Here is an 18,476-nt window from a genome sequence, read left to right as displayed (position 1 = left end):
ATATATATATATATATATATATATATATATATATATATATATATATATATATATATATATATATATATATATATATATATATATCTGCAAACTGCCAAACTTTACTGATTTATTTTGTTACTGAACGGCAATTTAACAGTACACAAGAGGGAGATGTGATGCAGGATTTAGTGGCTTGCCTTCATACTTAAAGAAACCACGTGGTGTGCATCTTTTCAAACCTTTACTTTAGTTTTTAACACAGCAAGGAAAAGAAAAAAATGCGTCCCAAAGTGAGTTTATCTTTTCTAAGGGAATTCACGCTAAGGGCAATGGAAAAGGGTTTTAAATAAAGGTCCACTGAAGGCGCGAGCGAGAGAATACAGGAGCAGGCAGCAGAGAGAGCTCCTAACCTTACGTAACCTAACCAGACCTAACCCAACCTACACCTTCCCTTCTGACCCAGTGTAGGTCAAGGGTAGAAAAATGATGCAGGAACAGACACGTTCCTAACCTATCCAAAATTAAATTAACCTAATAATGGAGGAGAAGGTGAAAAGAAACACAGGTACAGGGAGGTGAGTTTATTGCCGACTAGTTTCGCTGTATGTTTCTTCAGGGGAGAGAGAGAGAGAGAGAGAGAGAGAGAGAGAGAGAGAGAGAGAGAGAGAGAGAGAGAGCTGAGTTAATCTTTCCATATACGCTTTAACAATGCACAAGTTCACAGGGGACAGTAGGTACTCTTGTGGACAAAACGTTGACTTAAATTCTGTTCCTTTTCGTCAAATCCATTTCTGAGAAGGAAAAAAGAAAATACAGTGAGATTTATTTTCTCCTCCTTGGCGAGACGAGACGAGACGAGACGAGACGAGATAAGGCGAGACGAGACGAGGCGAGAAGACAAAAAGAGAGAAGAAAAATAGGAAAGTGAGACGAAACTAGACGAGGCGAGAAGAGACGAGACGAGACGAGAAAACAAAAGACAAACAAGAAAAAGGAAAGTGAGGTAAGACGGAACGAGACTAGACGAGACAGGGCGAGCAAACAAAAGAGAGAAAGAAGAAAAAATAAAGTGAAACGAGACGAGAAGACAAAAAAGAGATGAAAATAAGAAAGTGAAACAAAGCGAAACGAAACGAGACGAGGCGAAGCTAGTCTGTGTCAATCAATTCTCACCTGAACACACTGACATACTGAGAGAGAGAGAGAGAGAGAGAGAGAGAGAGAGAGAGAGAGAGAGAGAGAGAGAACTGACATCTTACCTCTCTCTCGTGTTTAATCAATATTTTGGTGCGTAACTTGAATTGTCAACTTTATTTTTTATTTATTTGTTTTATTTTTGTTTGTTTTTGTTTCTGTTAAGGTTAAAGTGTAACATGACGCGTGAAAATAAGAGCGGTGTGTGTGTGTGTGTGTGTGTGTGTGTGTGTGTGTGTGTGTGTGTTTTGGTTTATTTATCTTGTTTATTTCCTCCGTCTCTTTCTTTCTTTCTTTCTTTCCTTCTCAATCTTTCTTTCTTTCCTTTTATCATTTCTTCTTATTTCTCTTTCTTTTCTTTCCTTTCATTTTCTCTTCCCTTCGTTTCTCTTGTTCTTCTTTCCTTCCTTCCCTCTTTCCTTTTCTTTTTCTTCTTTCCTTCCATCCTTCCTTTTTTTTATCTTTCCTTGCTTCCTTCCTTTCTTCCTTCATTCCTTCCTTTCCTCATTCCTTCCTTCCTTCCTTCCTTCCTTCCTTCCTTCCTTCCTTCCTTCCTTCCTTTCTTCCCTCCTTCCTTCCTTCACTTACTACTAATTCTCTCTCTTCTCTTTCTTTTTTCCCGTTATTCTATCTCTTATTCTTCCAAGTATGTTAAGATACTCACCTATCTTTAACTCTCTCTCTCTCTCTCTCTCTCTCTCTCTCTCTCTCTCTCTCTCTCTCTCTCTCTCTCTCTCTCTTCTTCCATTATTTTCTCTCTTCTTCCTCAAAGTACGTTAAGTTCCTCGCCTGCCTGTTTTGCGCCAAGCTCCGTAGAGGGAACAAATCCCCGCTAACAGACACGAGGCCCTTGAAGATGCATTGCCCCGAGCCGTGAGTTCACTGCTCCTTGAAGCACTCCTGCTAACTAAGGTTCGTATTCTCAAGCACTTCTGTGCTTCACTTCCACAATTACAAAAGGCTTTATCTAAATTCACACGAGGTTTTTTAAAGGTGTTTTTACGTTTCTAGTGGCAGATTGACAAGGTTTCTGCATTTTTAACTGGAAAAACACTCTTGAAAACCCCTTTAATCATCCCTGTGGCCTTGGAAAACAGTCAAGGTGAGAGAGAAGAACGTATTTAAGGTGTTTTTACGGTTGTAGAGGCAGATTGACAAAACTTCTGCATTATTAAGTGGAAAAACACTCTTGAAAACTCCGTTAATAATCTCTGTGGCCTTGGAAAACAGCCTTGGTGTAAGAGCAAAGCGTTTCTGAATACAAACCCAACACCTACTGAAAGGAAAAACAAAGAAAGTATTCCCTGTGTCTCCTATTCATCAGATGTATTCCATGTATACCTCTCGTCTAGAACACTATGTTGATTATACTATTATTAAACATATACGAGGATTAGCGTGGTGAACCATACGTAAATATTTAGGTGTGTGTGTGTGTGTGTGTGTGTGTGTGTGTGTGTATTGTACAGTGTTATGAGTGAGGTGCGAGGTGGTGTATAGGTAACTAACAGTGGTGTACCATAGGTTAGGCTGTTGTGTAACGAGTACCTGTATATATACAGTATATATCTTACTATAGTGGAAGTTGTCATGTACATTACTGTTATACCATTAAGGACATAACTACTGTATTGGGAACAACGAGGGAGGCTGAGAGAGAGAGAGAGAGAGAGAGAGAGAGAGAGAGAGAGAGAGAGAGAGAGAGAGTGTTACCTATATCATATTCGCACAGCCTCCCTCCTGATTCCTTGATAACGGTGCGACAATACTCATGAAATATATAACAATAAAAATGTAATCTTGTCATGTATTTTTATCTTCCTGTTGTGTGTCTTTTTTTTATATTGTGGCCTATAGTGCCTGTAGGCACACTTGAAGAGTATATGCGGGAAGCGCTGTTAAGTTTCCGCCCATTAGTGGCGCAGGCAATTCTATTTATAGTGGTACCCATATTAGGGCCCATATCACCACCCAAGCTCATCTTTGGTGTAACCATCTAGAACCCGGGTGTCATGGTGACATGTAGGTAACTAAACCACTCGACAAAGCGATATGTGGTGGGACTCGAACCTACGCGTGGACGTCTTCCCGATCCCACGCTCACCATCTTATCCACTACACCAACGTCTCCCTTTAATTCATCACGGTCGTCTACTAGTCACCCACTGTGCGTGTGTGTGTGTGTGTGTGTGTGTGTGTGTGTATTTACCTAGTTGTAGTTTTACAGGGCCTGGGCTTTACGGTCGTGTGGCCCCGTCTCCATAATCTACACTTATCCATTTTTTTCTTTAAAACTATGCACACTCGTTGCTGACACCACTTCTTCACTCAAACTGTTCCAAGTCTCAACACATCTTTGCGGGAAACTATATTTTTTAACATCTCTCAGACATCGTCCCTTCCTCAGTGTAATTCACTGTTTGTTTGATCTGCTGCAGTCTCTGATGAGACAGCCAGACGTTACCCTACGGAACGAGCTCAGAGCTCATTATTTCCGATCTTGGGATAGGTCTGAGACCAGGCACACAGCACACACCGGGACAACAAGGTCACAACTCCTCGATTTACATCCCGTACCTACTCACTGCTATGTGAACAGGGGCTACACGTGAAAGGAGACACACCCAAATATCTCCACCCGGCCGGGGAATCGAACCCCGGTCATCTGGCTTGTGAAGCCAGCGCTCTAACCACTGAGCTACCGGGCCGCAGTGTGTGTGTGTGTGTGTGTGTGTGTGTGTGTGTCTGTGTGTGTGTGTGTGTGTGTATGTATGTGTGTAGTGGAGAAAGAGGAGGAAGAGGAAGGAGACACTTACCGTTGTTTCTGCACGGGTGAATATTGTTTCAGTGAAGTAAAGCTTAAAATTTTTACTGAAATCAATGGCGGACTAACCATTAGGGAACACTAGGCGGTCGCCCCGGGCCCCATGAAACTCCTCACACACATATGGTTAATAGAGATTTTGTTATTAGCACATATTATTATTTTTTTTTTTTCTTACTAAAATACATTTGTTAAAATACCAGCAGAATGATTATCCTATTAAGTGTGTCTCGGGGCCCCTATGGATGTATAAAAAAAAAACGCCCCCTTCCCCCTTCAGTCTCCACTATATTGAATTAGGTGCGGGGGAGGGGGGGTAGCATGCCTACCTTTGCCTAGGGCCCCCAAATTCCTAAATCCACCCCTGACTGAAATAAAGGGGAATTCTATGAAGCAACATTCTACACAGTGAATACAAAACATAACCCTCAGTAACCATTATAAGACGAGACATTTTATAAAGTATTATTACTTTTGGTCAAAGTTTCAAGATGGCTACCGTTTGGCTTCACTGCAATCTCTTTGATGGCTTGTTATAGGTTGATTAATGACTAAAATAAAGTTTTAGAAATGAACACTTATAGTCTTGTGAAACGTGTATTACTCAGGGATATCTTACTACCAGAAGAAGTGATATATATATATATATATATATATATATATATATATATATATATATATATATATATATATATATATATATATATATATATATATATATATATATATATATATATATATATATATATATACATATATAATCTTTAAAGCCATCGCAATATAAGATGAATCATTCCAAAATGTACGCACAGAAGAGAAATCACCCATCAATGTACACTGGTACTGGTGCATTAGTGACCAAAAATATCAATATCTTTTGCTAAGTCTTCATGTTAGTCATTTATCTCTTGAATACGCAGCAACGGCCTTTGAAAAATGGTAAGTTTGAAGCCAGTTAGGCAGCTATATTGGAACATCGTGAAATAAAACTCTCTAAGATATTCATTATTAGAGGTCCCTGAGCCCTGCTATTACCACAGGATATGTGAAATTTTTTTTTCCGCTTTCCTACTCAATTTTATCCTAATTATTTGCGTAGTTTTGCATTTTTGGTCACGAAATTTTCGCCTTCCCAAATGAGTATTTCATGAGATCGAGTATCTTATATCTTTATATGGATTCATTATAAAAAAAAAAATTCAGATATTGAATACTTATAGAGCGGCATCCTATTATTCAATGTGTTAAACAATCAATATACTCAAAATTAATGGCAAAAAAAGGCAAAAATATGAGTGACTTGGAAAAACGTTAGTTGCCCTTAAAAGCAAAATTTCATCAAAGAAAATGAAAAATTTTCCTGTTTTTTTCTTTCTTTTTGTTTTCTTTTTCTTGTTTTTGTCGTTGTTATTTGTTGTTTTTGGGAGGGTTATTGTCATTGATGCTTGTTGTTACTTTTTGTTGTTGTCATTGATGTTTGTTGTTGTTTTTAGTCAGGACGCTGAAATCCAGTGCCTTTCCCAGCGTTTCTCCACAGCAACTCATAAGACGCGTTGTTTAACAATGCTTTGGCAGGTTGATGCTTTCTGTTGTTGTCGTTGATGCTTGTTATTTGTTGTTCATTGTTGCGGTCGTTGTTGTCTGTTGTTGTTACTTACTCACTCACACACACACACACACACACACACACTCACTCCTTTGGGCCCGCCTCGGAGTCGCTCGCCAGCACTGAAATCCGCTGCCTTTCCTGAGCGTCTACCAACAGCACCTCATAAGGTACATTGCTTAACACCGCCACGGCCCGCCCAGGGGATACTGACTCGGCATATTTATCTTTTACTTAATATTCTGTTTTCAACTCATATTTTTTTCTCTTTTGGTTGGCATTGAATTAAAATTACATATAATATATTTTCTTAAGGATTTGTTGCGATTTCAGATAGTTTGCATTGTGTTATTGGAAAAATATCCAATCTCTCATATCACAACGAAATCAAAACAGAAGAGGCCCAAATAAGAGATGAATGTATGATACATAAATGTACATAAATTATGAGGAGAATTGCCTTGAAATCATGTAGATTGGCGTACATTGAAGTATTTGTGTTAAGCAGTGGCATTTCGTTCATCGCCTTTATCACGCCGAGATATTTGTAAACACTGGCTCGGGACTCGGGAGTCGGGAGGACTCAGCAGTCAGCGCTGGCCGCGGTGACACGGATGGAAAGAAGAACACGAAGAAGAGATACAACACTTTCCAACCAGTAACAAGGAGACCGAGACGAAGAGTTGTGTTAAATGCATTGATAGTTGGTGAGTGGTGTTGACTATTAGCTGTGCAGCACACCACTCGCCAGGGCCAGGCTGTGGCTGTCACTGCTGGCTGCAGCTGCAGGCCAGGCTGCCAGTCAGTGCAGGGTGCAGCTGTATGCCAGTTGTCTGCCTCAGTAGATGTCCAGCCACAGCAGCAGTGCCACAGTGGTGCATGTAATGGCCAGAACAGCAGTGCCACAGTGGTGCATGTAATGGCCAGAGCAGCAGTGCCACAGTGGTGCATGTAATGGCCAGAGCAGCAGTGCCACAGTGGTGCATGTAATGACCACAGCAGCAGTGCCAGTGTTGCATGTAATGACCACAGTAGCAGTGCCACAGTGGTGCATGTAATGACCACAGCAGCAGTGCCACAGTGGTACATGTAATGGCACTGTCCCCGAGAAGCCGTCCCGCATGCTTGCCTCCATTCCCGGCTCCCCCTTCGCAGCTCCTCCACCCAGCTGGTTTGACGTCACATATATGAAGCCACTCTATTGGTCAGAGAGAGAGAGAGAGATATGATCACGAATAGAGAGAGAGAGATTGATAAAGGAAAAACTTATCTCGCGACGTAAAAGTGATCACACACACACACCAATACTGTCTGCTGTCAGGCGACAGCAAAGTTTTCTCTCTTCTCTCTCTATCTCTCTCTTCGTTGTCATATTCTCTCTCCGATGATGATATTTGTCACGTGAAATACGATGAAAATAAAGTGAGAAATATATGTATAATTTTGTTTTTACGCAGGGGTTCCTTGAGACATATAATTTATTTTAAGTGTTACGCAAGGGTAAAAAGGTTGAGAAACGCTGCCTTATTCGTTACCATATTCTCTCTCTCTCTCTCTCTCTCTCTCTCTCTCTCTCTCTCTCTCTCTCTCTCTCTCTCTCTCTCTCTCTCTCTCTCTCTCTCCTTATTAATTAGTGATCATATCTCTCTCTCTCTCTCTCTCTCTCTCTCTCTCTCTCTCTCTGACCAATAGCGTGGCTTCATATACATGACGTCAAATCAGCTGGGTGGAGGAGCTGCGAAGGGGGAGCCGGGAATGGAGGCGAGCGCACGGGATGGCCTCTCGGGGACATTGCCCATGTAATGGCCACAGCAGCAGTGCCACAGTGGTGCATGTAATGGCCACAGCAGCAGTGCCACAGTGGTGCATGTAATGGCCACAGCAGCAGTGCCACAGTGGTTCATGCAATGGCCACAGCAGCAGTGCCACAGTGGTGCATGTAATAGCCAAAGAACAGCCACATGAGTTTGTAGGAACACAGTGGTTGGTGCAAGAAACCTTTCAGCCTAAATGTGACAGTGCCATTGCTGCACAACACATTCACTGTCACTGTCTCACTGTCTCACCATTACCACCAGTCACCTTCATCTATAAGTGTGTTTACTGATGACTGAGTCTGTTCCAGTCATCAGGTCTGTCACTCTTCCTCACAACTACACTCTTCACCAATTGTCATTCTTTAAATCAAAGTTATGAAGCCATGTCACTGTTCCAGGTTGTGGCAGCAGCAGCAGCAGTGCTACAGTCATGTGATGGCCACAGAACAGAAATATGTCAGCTCTTCCTCAAGCAAAAACAGCAGCAGCAGCAGCATAGACCCCAGAGAGCAGTGGCTGAGGCAGCAGCTGCCACGACATCTTCCCAAGAGACTCAACGACTTGTATCTTGATCAAAACTCTAATTTTAAGGTGAAAGAGTGTGTTATGCCTCTCTTGGGCTGCTGTTGAGTTGAGTTGCTGGTCTGAGTATCATCTTTGAATCAGCAGCAGCAGCAACAATGGGGGTTGAATGTGTAGGTTAGCTGGCTTCATGTACCTTTCCTTATAGTATTGTTACCTTAGTGATGTTGTGACATTGTGTGGATATGGTTTAGAGAGAGACAGCAGCAGTGTGAAGGAACAGCTGCAGTGACATTGTGTGGTGACAGTTTAGAGAGAGACAGAGACAGCAGTAGTTTGAGAGGATAGTTGCAGTGACATTGTGTGGTAACAGTTTAGAGAGAGAGAGAGAGAGATAGAGAGAGAGACAGCAGAAGTGACATTGTGTGGTGACAGTTTAAAGAGAGAGAGAGACAGCAGTAGTTTGAAGGGACAGCTGCAGTGACAATGTGTGGTGACAGTTTAGAGAGAGAGAGAGAGAGAGCAGTAGTTTGAAAGGACAGCTGCAATGACATTTTTTAAAGAGAGAGAGAGAGAGAGAGAGAGCAGTAATTTGAAGGGACAGTTGCAGTGACAATGTGTGGTGACAGTTTAGAGAGAGAGAGAGAGAGAGCAGTAATTTGAATGGACAGTTGTAGTTACATTGTGTGGTGACAGTTTAGAGCAGCATTTCCCAACATGGGGTGCTGAAATCAATTATAGGGGGTGTTGGGAAGTGATGCATACAGTTCACTTCCTTTTATCCTTCTATTAACAAGATATTAGTTAGTTTTGCTGGACTGCTTAGACATGACGACAGGAGGTGCTATGGGTGGAAAAGGTTGGGAAGTGCTGGTTTAGAAGGAGAGACAGCAAAAGTGTGAATGGACAGGTAGTGAAGTGTGTGTCTGCCTTTCAGAGCCAGCAGCAGCGTGCGTTGAGTCTGCTAGGGGAGAGTGGGTGGGTGGTGGTGCATGGGCTGGGCCAGGCAATACCTCATGCAATCAACTTGTCACTCTCTCTGCAAGCTGCTGCCAACTGCCCTGCATCCCTTCATACCAACACCTCATCAATATTCCTACCTGGTGAGTGTGTCATCTCAGGCTGCATGCACCAACACAGAGAGAGAGAGAGAGAGAGAGAGAGAGAAATGAAGGAAGGGAGTGTACTAAGGATAAGGATTGAATTACCTACCCTCCCTCCCTCCCTCCCTCCCTCCCTCCCTCCCTCCTCCTCCTCCTCCTCCCTCCTCCTCCTCCTCCTCCTCCTCCTCCTCCTCCTCCTCCTCCTCCTCCTCCTCCTCCTCCTCCTCCTCCTCCTCCTCCTCCTCCTCCTCCTCCTCCTCCTCCTCCTCCTCCTCCCTCACACATGCTGTCCCCCACCCACCCCAACCTTCCCTAACTATTTGACACCCCCTTCCCTTCATCTATTCATGTAATTACTAATGAGAAAACAATAAAAGGAACAATCTGCACATAGCTCTCATCTACTAAACTTGCAGCAAAAGCAGAAACTTGTGATGAAGAAAGCATGAAAAGCTTCATTCAGTTTCCATAATTTGAGTTTTGTGTGTGCGACAGATGACTACCACTCCCCACTGACCAGCACTGCCCAAGAGTGTTACTCCAGGGAGGTGCCAGCCGTCCACATCAAGGTTACCGTTCAGAACAAGCCCAGCAAAGAAGGCACTTATGCGAAGGGTCGGAGTGATAAAGGTGAGTTTGCTGTGTGTGTGTTTGTGTGTGATGACAAAATAACCATGTTTTATGTAAGAAGGCACTGGCCAAGAGCAACAGAAAGAGAGAGAGAGAGAGAGAGAAATGGCCCACTGAGGTGCCAGCCCACAAAATACAGGAATCAGTAAAGAAAATGACCCTCTCACTTCTATAACTTATTTGTGCATGTGTTTCACTGTTTATTTGCTTGATCTGGTGCAGTCTCTGACGAGACAGCCAGACGTTACCCTATGGAACGAGCTCAGAGCTCATTATTTCCGATCTTCGGATAGGCCTGAGACCAGGCACACACCACACACCGGGACAACAAGGTCACAACTCCTCGATTTACATCCCGTACCTACTCACTGCTAGGTGAACAGGGGCTACAGGTGAAAGGAGACACACCCAAATATCTCCACCCAGCCGGGGAATCGAACCCCGGTTTTCTGGCTTGTGAAGCCAGCGCTCTAACCACTGAGCTACCGTGTGTGTGTGTGTGTGTGTGTGTGTGTGTGTGCTGAAAAAAAATCCATACTGATTTGTATTGGTGACTTCCAGCTGGATCACAACAAATCCAGGACGCCAAACCTAAGTGAGGGAAAGTGACAGGAGGTCGACATCATGTTCTTCAGCCTGCGGGAACTGACGGCCTGGCTTGGGGTCACTGTCCTGGAGGTGAGCTGAGAGAGAGAGAGAGAGAGAGAGAGAGAGAGAGAGAGAGAGAGAGGTTTACATGCCATTGGATATACATTATGTAGTTCAGAGGCACAGCAGAATCATTTAACAGCTGCAGTGGTATTGTGTGACAGTTTAGAGAATGGTTTAACAGCTGCAGTGATACTGTGTGGCAGTTTAGAAGGAATATAGAATGAATGGGACAGGCATTACAGTGAGTGTGTGTTGACAGGTGTTCATCTGGCTAACGGCTCTGCTGGTGACTTTGGTGTTGGTGGTGCTGCGGGTGGAAGAAGTGATGCCATCAGTCAGTTGGTGGCTGGTGATCAGTCCGATGTTCATCGCCGACGCTCTCAACACATACTTCTGCGTCATCGTGCTCATTCGCATGTACCTGGATGGTGTGTTCAAGCCGGCCGCCCTCAGAGCACTGTGGAGTTTTTCTGTCCTCACCCTTGGCTTCACCTTTAAGTTCCTCCTGTGCCGCAAGCTGACGGACCCTTCTCACCTGGAGTACTCTGTGGTCATGTCCCCTGTGTTTGTACTCCTGCAGCTCATACTGATAAGGGCATGTCACCTCAAGTAGTCAGTTTGTTGATACATCTCTGTGAGGACTTAAAGTGTTTTGAAGTATTCCTAGGGGTGGAACTGTAACTTCTCCTGCCATGTCTTCCCTGCTGGAGTGCTTGGCTGTTTTACTCCCTTGTGTTTTTGGTTCTGCATTTTGTTTTGATAGGGATGTGTCATCTCAAATAGTTGGTTTATTGATATATTTCTATGAGGATTTATTACTGTAAAATGTTTCCTTAGTATCCCCCATCTGGAGAGCTCAGTTGCCATGCCCCCTGTCCCTGTCTCTGTCCCCTGTCCCCTGTCCCCTGTACCCAGTCCCCCTGTCCCCTGTTTGTGGTTCTTCAGTTCATTCTAACAAGGACATGTCATCTCAGATAATTTGTTTGTCATCCTATTTTTACAAGAAAAGTACATAACTATTCCTCTGTACTTTTGCAAGTCAATTTGACAGTTGGCTTATCAGTTTATTTCTTGAGGACTTCTTATTGCAAAATGATTCCTAAATATTACTAGTGAGAAAATTGTATCTTATGCCATTCCTTCCCTTCTCTGTGCTCTTTTAACTCATTTAACCTCAAGTAGAATATTTATCAGTTCATTTCTTTGAGGTTTTAATGCTTCTTTCAGTATTTTTAGTGGTGAAACTCTACCTTCATCATCTGCAATACTCAATCATGATATCCTGTCTTTGTCATTTTCTTAGGGGATTCTTAGCACTTCTTATTGCAAAATGTTTGAATATTGTGCCTTCTCATCTCTGTCTTTGTCCTCTGTCATTGTCTATTTCTGACAGACTTTTTATCACCTTGCTTCCCATCTGCAGTATTCATTTATCCTCTATTTTCCTTCTTACCACTTCTTACTGCAAGACGTTTAAGTATTGTACCTTCACACATGGGCCTTGCCCTTCTCATTCATTATGTTTCTTTAACTGTTTATTTCCCTAAAGATTCTTAAAGCTAAGTGTGTAAGTATTCCTTGCATTGACATTGTATTAACTTGCCCAGCTTGGTTCTGTCTCATGTTTATTTATTATACATTACCAACAACCTTTCCTCACATGTACTCCTTTCATCTGCTCATCCTTCTGCCAGACTGACTGCACAATGATGTCTCAGATTTGTAATAATAGCAGTAAGTTATGCAAGTACATCTCAAGTCTATACCTATTTTAAATGCTGATCATTTTGTGTTGTATGTTCTTGTTCATATTTTGAAGGAGAATGAAGATATGTATAAAGTTTAAGGGTTTTACTATAAAGAGATGGAATGAAGTGTGTGTGTGTGTTTGTTCAAAGAGTATTAGGGATGTTGGAGTGTTATTGATCTGTACTGGGATTCCTGAAAGAGTTGTAAAGTTCATAAGTCTTTAAGAACCATATGTCTTCGGTAACGAATTCATTAAACATTTTTCTTTACAGTCAAGAACCTTTATAGGACCAAGTATGTTTTTTTAATTTATGAGCAGCTTCTCTTCAGCACCCAACCACACAACATAAAGACTGAAGAAGCCAGAGGTCACAAGAAGACAGGCATAGAACCACAGGTGATACCAGCTTGTGACATGCCAGGGAAGGGACAAAGGGTAGTGAGATATGGACACTGCCTCTGTAATTATTGTTGTCACTGAGGTTGACATGACAGGGACACTACACTTCTTTACACTGTCCCTGATGTCTTCCTGTGTTTGTAACATCTCAGGTGCAAGAATGTCTGTCCTGTTCCATGAAAAGTCCACACAAAACCTTCATCTGATGGCATTGTCTGGAAGGTCCTACCTGTTAGTGCTCTGCTGGTGTTAAGTGTGTAAGGGCGGTGAGTTAGGTGTCAGATGCCATATATGACTCTGTTGGGGCCTGACTGTGGCTGTGACATTCCCAGGTGTGCCTAGGTGTGATGTTTGATACACACAAACACACACGTTGCTGATAGCGCACTGAGTGGACGTGCAGAACGTTTCCCAGGGAATACGCTACACCAGGTGTCGGAGCCTGACCTAGACATATGTACAAGGGGATAGGGGGCCACAGGGTTCTCCTGTCTCCATAATAAGTAAGATTTTGGATTGTACAGATGGAAAAAATGGAGAGAGAAACGGAACTAAGTAGTGCAGCCAGACATGACATCATCAAAACAAACGCCATTGTGTGAAAATCAGAGATTTATTGAAATACCTGTAGGACTAAGGATAGTATGGATAAAGACTCTTCTGAATTTAAAGACGAAAGAGGAAATATGAGGAGTTTGATAAACGTGGAAAGAGGGTTAAGGTACATGAAGGAAGTGATGTCGAGTTTAATGGACAAGCAGGACAGACTGACAACAGAAAACACAGAGCTGAGATTGAGATTAGTCGAATGTGAGAAGGTCAGTGTAATCAATCAGGGATTAAAGGAGGAGATACAGGAGATTAAAAAACAAAATGATATACTAAAAGACTACGAAAACTCCTCAAGGAACTTACAGGACAAAGTAAAGGATGGGATTGAGGACAGGGTGGAAGGAGGATTGGGTGAAAACAAGCTGAAGGAACTGTAAAATACATGGAAACAAGAACAGGAACAGGAAAAAGTTAAGTTTTTAGAGGTAATAAGAGACAAATTCAGGAAAAAACAAAAGATGTTGTTATACAAGTAATTAAAGAGAAAGAAGATCTAGTGAGAGATATAGTGGATACGAAGAAATGTTTCGTGATTTTTGGGAAGAAGGAAAAAAATCCAAGTAAGTTCATGAGAGAGCGTGAAGAGAGAGAATTGGCCAAAACTTATCAAACATGTCCAGGACAGCACACAGGAGCTGGAACAGGAGGTGGAAGAAGTGATTAGGTTGGGAAAATTTAGTGAGGGAGGTAAGAGACCAATGAAAGTGAGAATGAGATCACAGGTGGTGGTGGAGGAAATAATGACAAGGAAAGGGAAGCTGGCCCATGATAATGAACATATAGATATTTGGATAAAAAGAGAGAGGAACCTAGAGGTGTAGGGCAGGTAGGACAGGGAGATGAGAACTGTGATCAGAGATACATACTCATCTTGAGGTAAAGTAACAAATTAAATGGAGTGCCACAAGGATCAGTCTTTGCCCCTTTTATGTTTCAGATTTATGTAAATGATATTCACAATGGGATAAACAGTTATATTATATTAATTTATTTGCTGATGATGCAAAGCTGCTAAGAGTTATCAAAACTAAGGACGACTGTTTGCTGTTACAGGATGATATAAATAAGATCTATGAGTGGAGTAAGAAGTGGAAATTGGAGTTCAATGCCAAGAAATATCACGTAATGGAACTAGGAAAGAGCAAAAAAAAAAAAGACTGGTATGGAACTATTTGATGGGAGAGGGGAACAAATAATGAACACTAAAGAGGAAAAAATCTGGGAGTGATTATATAGGAAAATCTGAACCCCGAAAAACACACAAGCAAGATATTTGGGTTATTAAATAAAATGTTGACTAATATAAAAGTGACATTTCAATTCATGGACAAAAATTTGATGAAAAAAAAATAATCATAACCATGATACATCCAAAGCTGTAATATGCAGTTGTGGTGTGGTCTCTGAGCTCTAAAAAAATATATAAGAAGATTAGAACGGATACAGAAGATTGCTATAAAGCTGTGGTGTCGGAACTAAAGGACATAACATATGAAGAATGGCTGAAGGAAATGGGACTATCAGTCTTACAATATAGAAGAGAACGAGGAGATCTAATAACAATGTACAAGATATTCAATGGCATTGAAAAGATAGACAAGGAAGACCTTGTGCTAGTGACAGAAGACCTTGATCTTGATCTTGATTCTACAGGGGTCCCAGGATTTCTCCTGAGGCAGGCCTGTAGGGGATAAAAAGAAAAAAAGGCGGCAAGAACCTAAACCAGACACCATCCTTAATACTAATAATCCCTGCATCTGGCACTCCACATTCTCTCCAGGAACTTCTTGACAGCTTCTATCATCCTTTCACTCGTGTCTCCACACAGTCCCAGCAGCAACACCATCCATTCCCTTCCAGTCTTCTCCACCCTGGTATCCCCCAGTTTCCTCAGCACCACTTGCATCATCTCATTTCTGTCTCTGGCATACTTCACACATACTTTACATGACAAGAGGTCATGTAAAGAAGATCAGGATGAGGCATGGTGTTTGAAAGATACTGTACTGGAAAATACAGTTTTCCACACAGAACGGTGGACAAATGGAATGTATTGAATAATTAATGTTGTTACAGCACATAATGTGCATAACTTTAAGGAAAAATTGGGTAAATGGAAACATGGAGACAGGACACTATGAGCCCCGGCCACTCGAACCATGTACAATACAACTAGGTAAACTAGGTAATACACACACACACACACACACACACACACACACACACAGTCTACACCTGCTCAATTATCAGAGAAGAATGAAAGAATTATATAAACTGATTTATCTGTCTCATAAAAGTCTCTCTCTCTCTCTCTCTCTCTCTCTCTCTCTCTCTCTCTCTCTCTCTCTCTCTCTCTCTCTCAAGCACAGAATAATGATAATAATGAATATGTCGATCATACATATACACAAAAATAATAGTGTTGATAATGCATGTGTCTGTATTTTCAACTTCCTTTGACTTGACTTTATTTTGAGAGTGAGGTTTCAAAACATTGATTCGTCTTTTGGCAGATCTGTAAGGAAACTGTCAGCAAAGTGTTTTTTCTTATATCTTTGGTCAGTTTTCAACTCGTACATAAAAATAAGAAAAGATAAACATGTCGACAAAACAGCCCTAACACCGAGGGGAGTTGGGGGGGCAGCAGATGTAAACACTAAACACAAGGTGTGAGACGAGCCGTGGCCTGGGACTTCGCTAGGCATCTGTTTTTCAAGTTTCTACAGATTTTTCATCGGTCCCTGCCAAATATTTTAACCATGGCCAATCACAATGACAAAAGAAGACAGCTGGATGACGAAATGTCGCGGTGAGTGGTGTAATGAAGGTGGGAAGAGTGTGTGATGAGGCGGGCCGCGGGAGTCAGGCGGCAGACGTAAGTTGTGGTTGTGAATATGTACTTACTCGGAGGAACTGCTTACTCACTTCCTGATGTTGGATACTTTGGAGAATTTTGCCTGTTAGCTGCACAGCTGAAGTGGGCTTTCACTGGCTCCAATACTCTCAATCCTTAACCCTGGACTTTGTGTTATGGTTATGAGGGTGTTGTGGTGGGAGTCAGGGTATCCTGGTGTTGGAGGTTCTTCTGGTATCCCACTGAGTCACTTGTACAGTCTCCTCTTAAAGCATTCCACTGTGATGTTTATCAGATTGTGGAGTTTTTTTGGAATGCAGTTGAACAAGCGGGTTCCTTTGTGGGTGAACGTATTTTGCACCAGTGTTCACAGTCCGGCTGTTGAGTCCCACGTTTCCTGTACATAACACAATTGACCTCTCCTGGGTTGTGAGTTTACTATGAAACCTACATTTGGGGCTTTTCCCAACATAATTTTCCAGACATAGATGACTGTATATTTCCCTCTTCCGCCGCAGCGACTATAGTCGCAAGTGTTTCAGCATTTCCCAGAAGTTTTAGTGTTGCATGCCCTGGATTCTTTTGATAAAAGTTCTTTGAGGGGCTTCAAAGAAGGTTATATCTTGAATTTTATCAGGGGACCAAAGCTGATAGCAATATTCTTGTGGGTAGGACCATAGTTTTCCACAGGATTAACATGCAATTTTGTTCCTTGGTTTGGAATGATCTGAGGACCCAGCTGGTCATTTTCCTTGCAACATCTATTGTCTTGCTATAGTGATGGGTGAATGATATATCATTACTCATGTGTACCTCCAGATCCTTAACATGGTTAGTTTTCTTGATGACCTGTCCCTTGATGGAGTAGTTTGTTGCCTGTACTATTTCATGCTTGTCTTGATATCTGAGCAGTTCAAATTTTTTGCCATTTAGTGCCATGTTATTTTCTTCAGCCCTGGTTAATATTATGTCAAGGTCCATTTGTAGCTTCTGTGTGTCCTCGACATCAGTCACCTTTCATCTCATTCTTGTGTCATCTGCAAAGGAGGTAACTTTAGAGTGCTCCAAGTTTTGGTCAATGTCACCTACATACATGATGAAAAGGAGGGAATTAAGCACAGAACCTTGTGATACCCCACTTTGTACTGGACTGAGCTCAGATAGGGTTCACATGACTGACATCTGCTGGGTCCTTCCTGTGAGGAAACTATGGATCCACTTCCCAAGAGGTCCCCCAATGCCATGGGTTTCCAATATACGTAATAATATGCCATGATTGACTTTATCAAAAGCATTTCCAAAATCTAAGCATATTACATCAACGACATTTCCATTCCTTATATTTTCTAGTATGCCGTCATAGTGAAACAATAGCTGTTTCCTTTTAATTTTAGGAGCAAACAATGTAGATAGCAATGGTAATGATATTGTGGCCTGTGTGGCACCCAGAGGGGTGTGCTAACATGGGGCCAGAGCTAATCCTCCACCCCACCTCACCCCTTCCCCTAAGGTGGAGGCAGGATTGTCATGGTGACAGATGAATGAGACGTAGATATGTAGTGGTGCAGTGTGTCCTGCTGAGTGGTGCACTGTGTCCTGTTGAGGCCAGGTAGTGACATGGTGTTGGTGTTGACAGGTTTGAGGCAGAGATATCTGGTCCTCCTGGCATTGGGGGTGTGCCGCCCCTCCAGCCCCCGCCGCCACCACCCCGCACTGTCATTGGCTCCAACACCTTCACACAGGTGAGTGTCCTGGCCTGCACCATCTGTGGCTTGTGCTAGTGAGGTCAGCCTGCAGTGCTGCTGTGTCAGCCTTCAGTGTGCTGAGCTGTACTGACTGAGGCCTCTACTTACAGCAGTCTGTCCTGTATTCTCATCATGAAACACTACCACTACCTACAGTAGGGACCAGAAGGTCTGATGCACCTTGTTTCTTTTATAACATGTGTGTTCTCATCTGTGTGTTTCCTTGGGGCAGTGAGGTCTGTAGAAACATTTCAGCTCCACACATTGGCCAGCAGTGTGTGGCGTTATGGCAAGCCATGTGGTGGTGTCACATGTGTGACCCCTGTGTGTTGCTCTCATCCAGATCCAGCAGCAGCTGCAGCAGCAACACATTGAGCCACCTGGCACCACTGGCAGCCCTCACAGTGCCGGAATGTCTGGCCTACCAGCGCCCCCTGGTCCTCCTGGACACCCCGGGCCACCAGGACCCAGGCCACCCGGCACCACCAATGGCAGCAGTGGTGTGCCACCACTGCCGCCGCCCCCACCACCACCTGGGGGATTCATCGGCTCTGATGTGGGTCCCAGGCAGCCCCCACCTGGCCCCTGCAGTGTGCCACCACAGCAGCAGCAGCAGCAACATCAGCAGTCACAGCAGCAACAGCAGCAGCAGCAGCAGCAGCAGCAGCAGCAGCCGCAGCCACATAGGCCTCCACCACCACCACCACCGGGCTTCATTCCACCACAGCTGAGCCGCCAACAGCTTCCTCCCAGTCAGTGTTGTGTGTGAATGTTGTCATTTCATTGA

At 43.0% G+C, this 18,476-nt stretch overlaps 2 protein-coding genes and 1 long non-coding RNA gene across 4 annotated transcripts in view; all 3 read left to right on the top strand.

Annotated features, from left to right (window-relative positions):
* The first annotated feature begins 69 nt into the window (after positions 1-69).
* On the top strand, positions 70-2,979 carry LOC123506787. The gene is made up of 2 exons (XR_006675523.1): positions 70-1,421; positions 2,601-2,979. It is a non-coding gene; the product is annotated as an uncharacterized LOC123506787 (long non-coding RNA).
* A 3,141-nt stretch (positions 2,980-6,120) lies between these two features.
* Positions 6,121-12,349, top strand: LOC123506785 (transmembrane protein 203-like). 2 transcript variants are annotated; one of them, XR_006675522.1, is made up of 6 exons: positions 6,121-6,313; positions 7,822-8,014; positions 8,883-9,048; positions 9,544-9,678; positions 10,240-10,356; positions 10,589-10,731. XR_006675522.1 is itself a non-coding variant. In XM_045259121.1 (3 exons), exons 2-3 carry the CDS (start codon positions 10,303-10,305, stop codon positions 10,940-10,942), a joined length of 408 nt encoding a protein of 135 aa, XP_045115056.1. In that variant the 5' UTR covers positions 9,544-9,678; positions 10,240-10,302; the 3' UTR covers positions 10,943-12,349. The 2 variants fall into 2 exon arrangements, 1 of the variants encoding a protein (XP_045115056.1); XM_045259121.1 differs by lacking the exons at positions 6,121-6,313; positions 7,822-8,014; positions 8,883-9,048 and having other exon boundaries at positions 10,589-12,349.
* A 3,385-nt stretch (positions 12,350-15,734) lies between these two features.
* Positions 15,735-18,476, top strand: part of LOC123506783 (RNA-binding protein 42-like) — a 41,631-nt gene continuing 38,889 nt past the window's right edge. Inside the window, exons 1-3 of the mRNA XM_045259119.1 lie at positions 15,735-15,899; positions 17,581-17,686; positions 18,033-18,441. Coding sequence (XP_045115054.1) covers positions 15,850-15,899; positions 17,581-17,686; positions 18,033-18,441 — 565 coding nt within the window. The 5' untranslated portion in view covers positions 15,735-15,849. The remainder of the gene's footprint in view (positions 15,900-17,580; positions 17,687-18,032; positions 18,442-18,476) is intronic.

This window comes from Portunus trituberculatus, chromosome 20 (genome assembly GCF_017591435.1).
Source record: "Portunus trituberculatus isolate SZX2019 chromosome 20, ASM1759143v1, whole genome shotgun sequence".
Lineage (NCBI taxonomy): Eukaryota > Metazoa > Arthropoda > Malacostraca > Decapoda > Portunidae > Portunus > Portunus trituberculatus.
This window is presented reverse-complemented; position numbering and strand designations above follow the sequence as displayed.

What these genes read in the sequence shown, in the direction of transcription:
- LOC123506785 (XM_045259121.1), top strand. Translation starts at nt 10,303, where the DNA reads ATGTTCTTCAGCCTGCGGGAACTGACGGCCTGGCTTGGGGTCACTGTC. An exon ending in TTGGGGTCACTGTCCTGGAG is followed by an intron (nt 10,357 to 10,588) that starts GTGAGCTGAGAG and finishes GTGTGTTGACAG; the next exon opens with GTGTTCATCTGGCTAACGGC.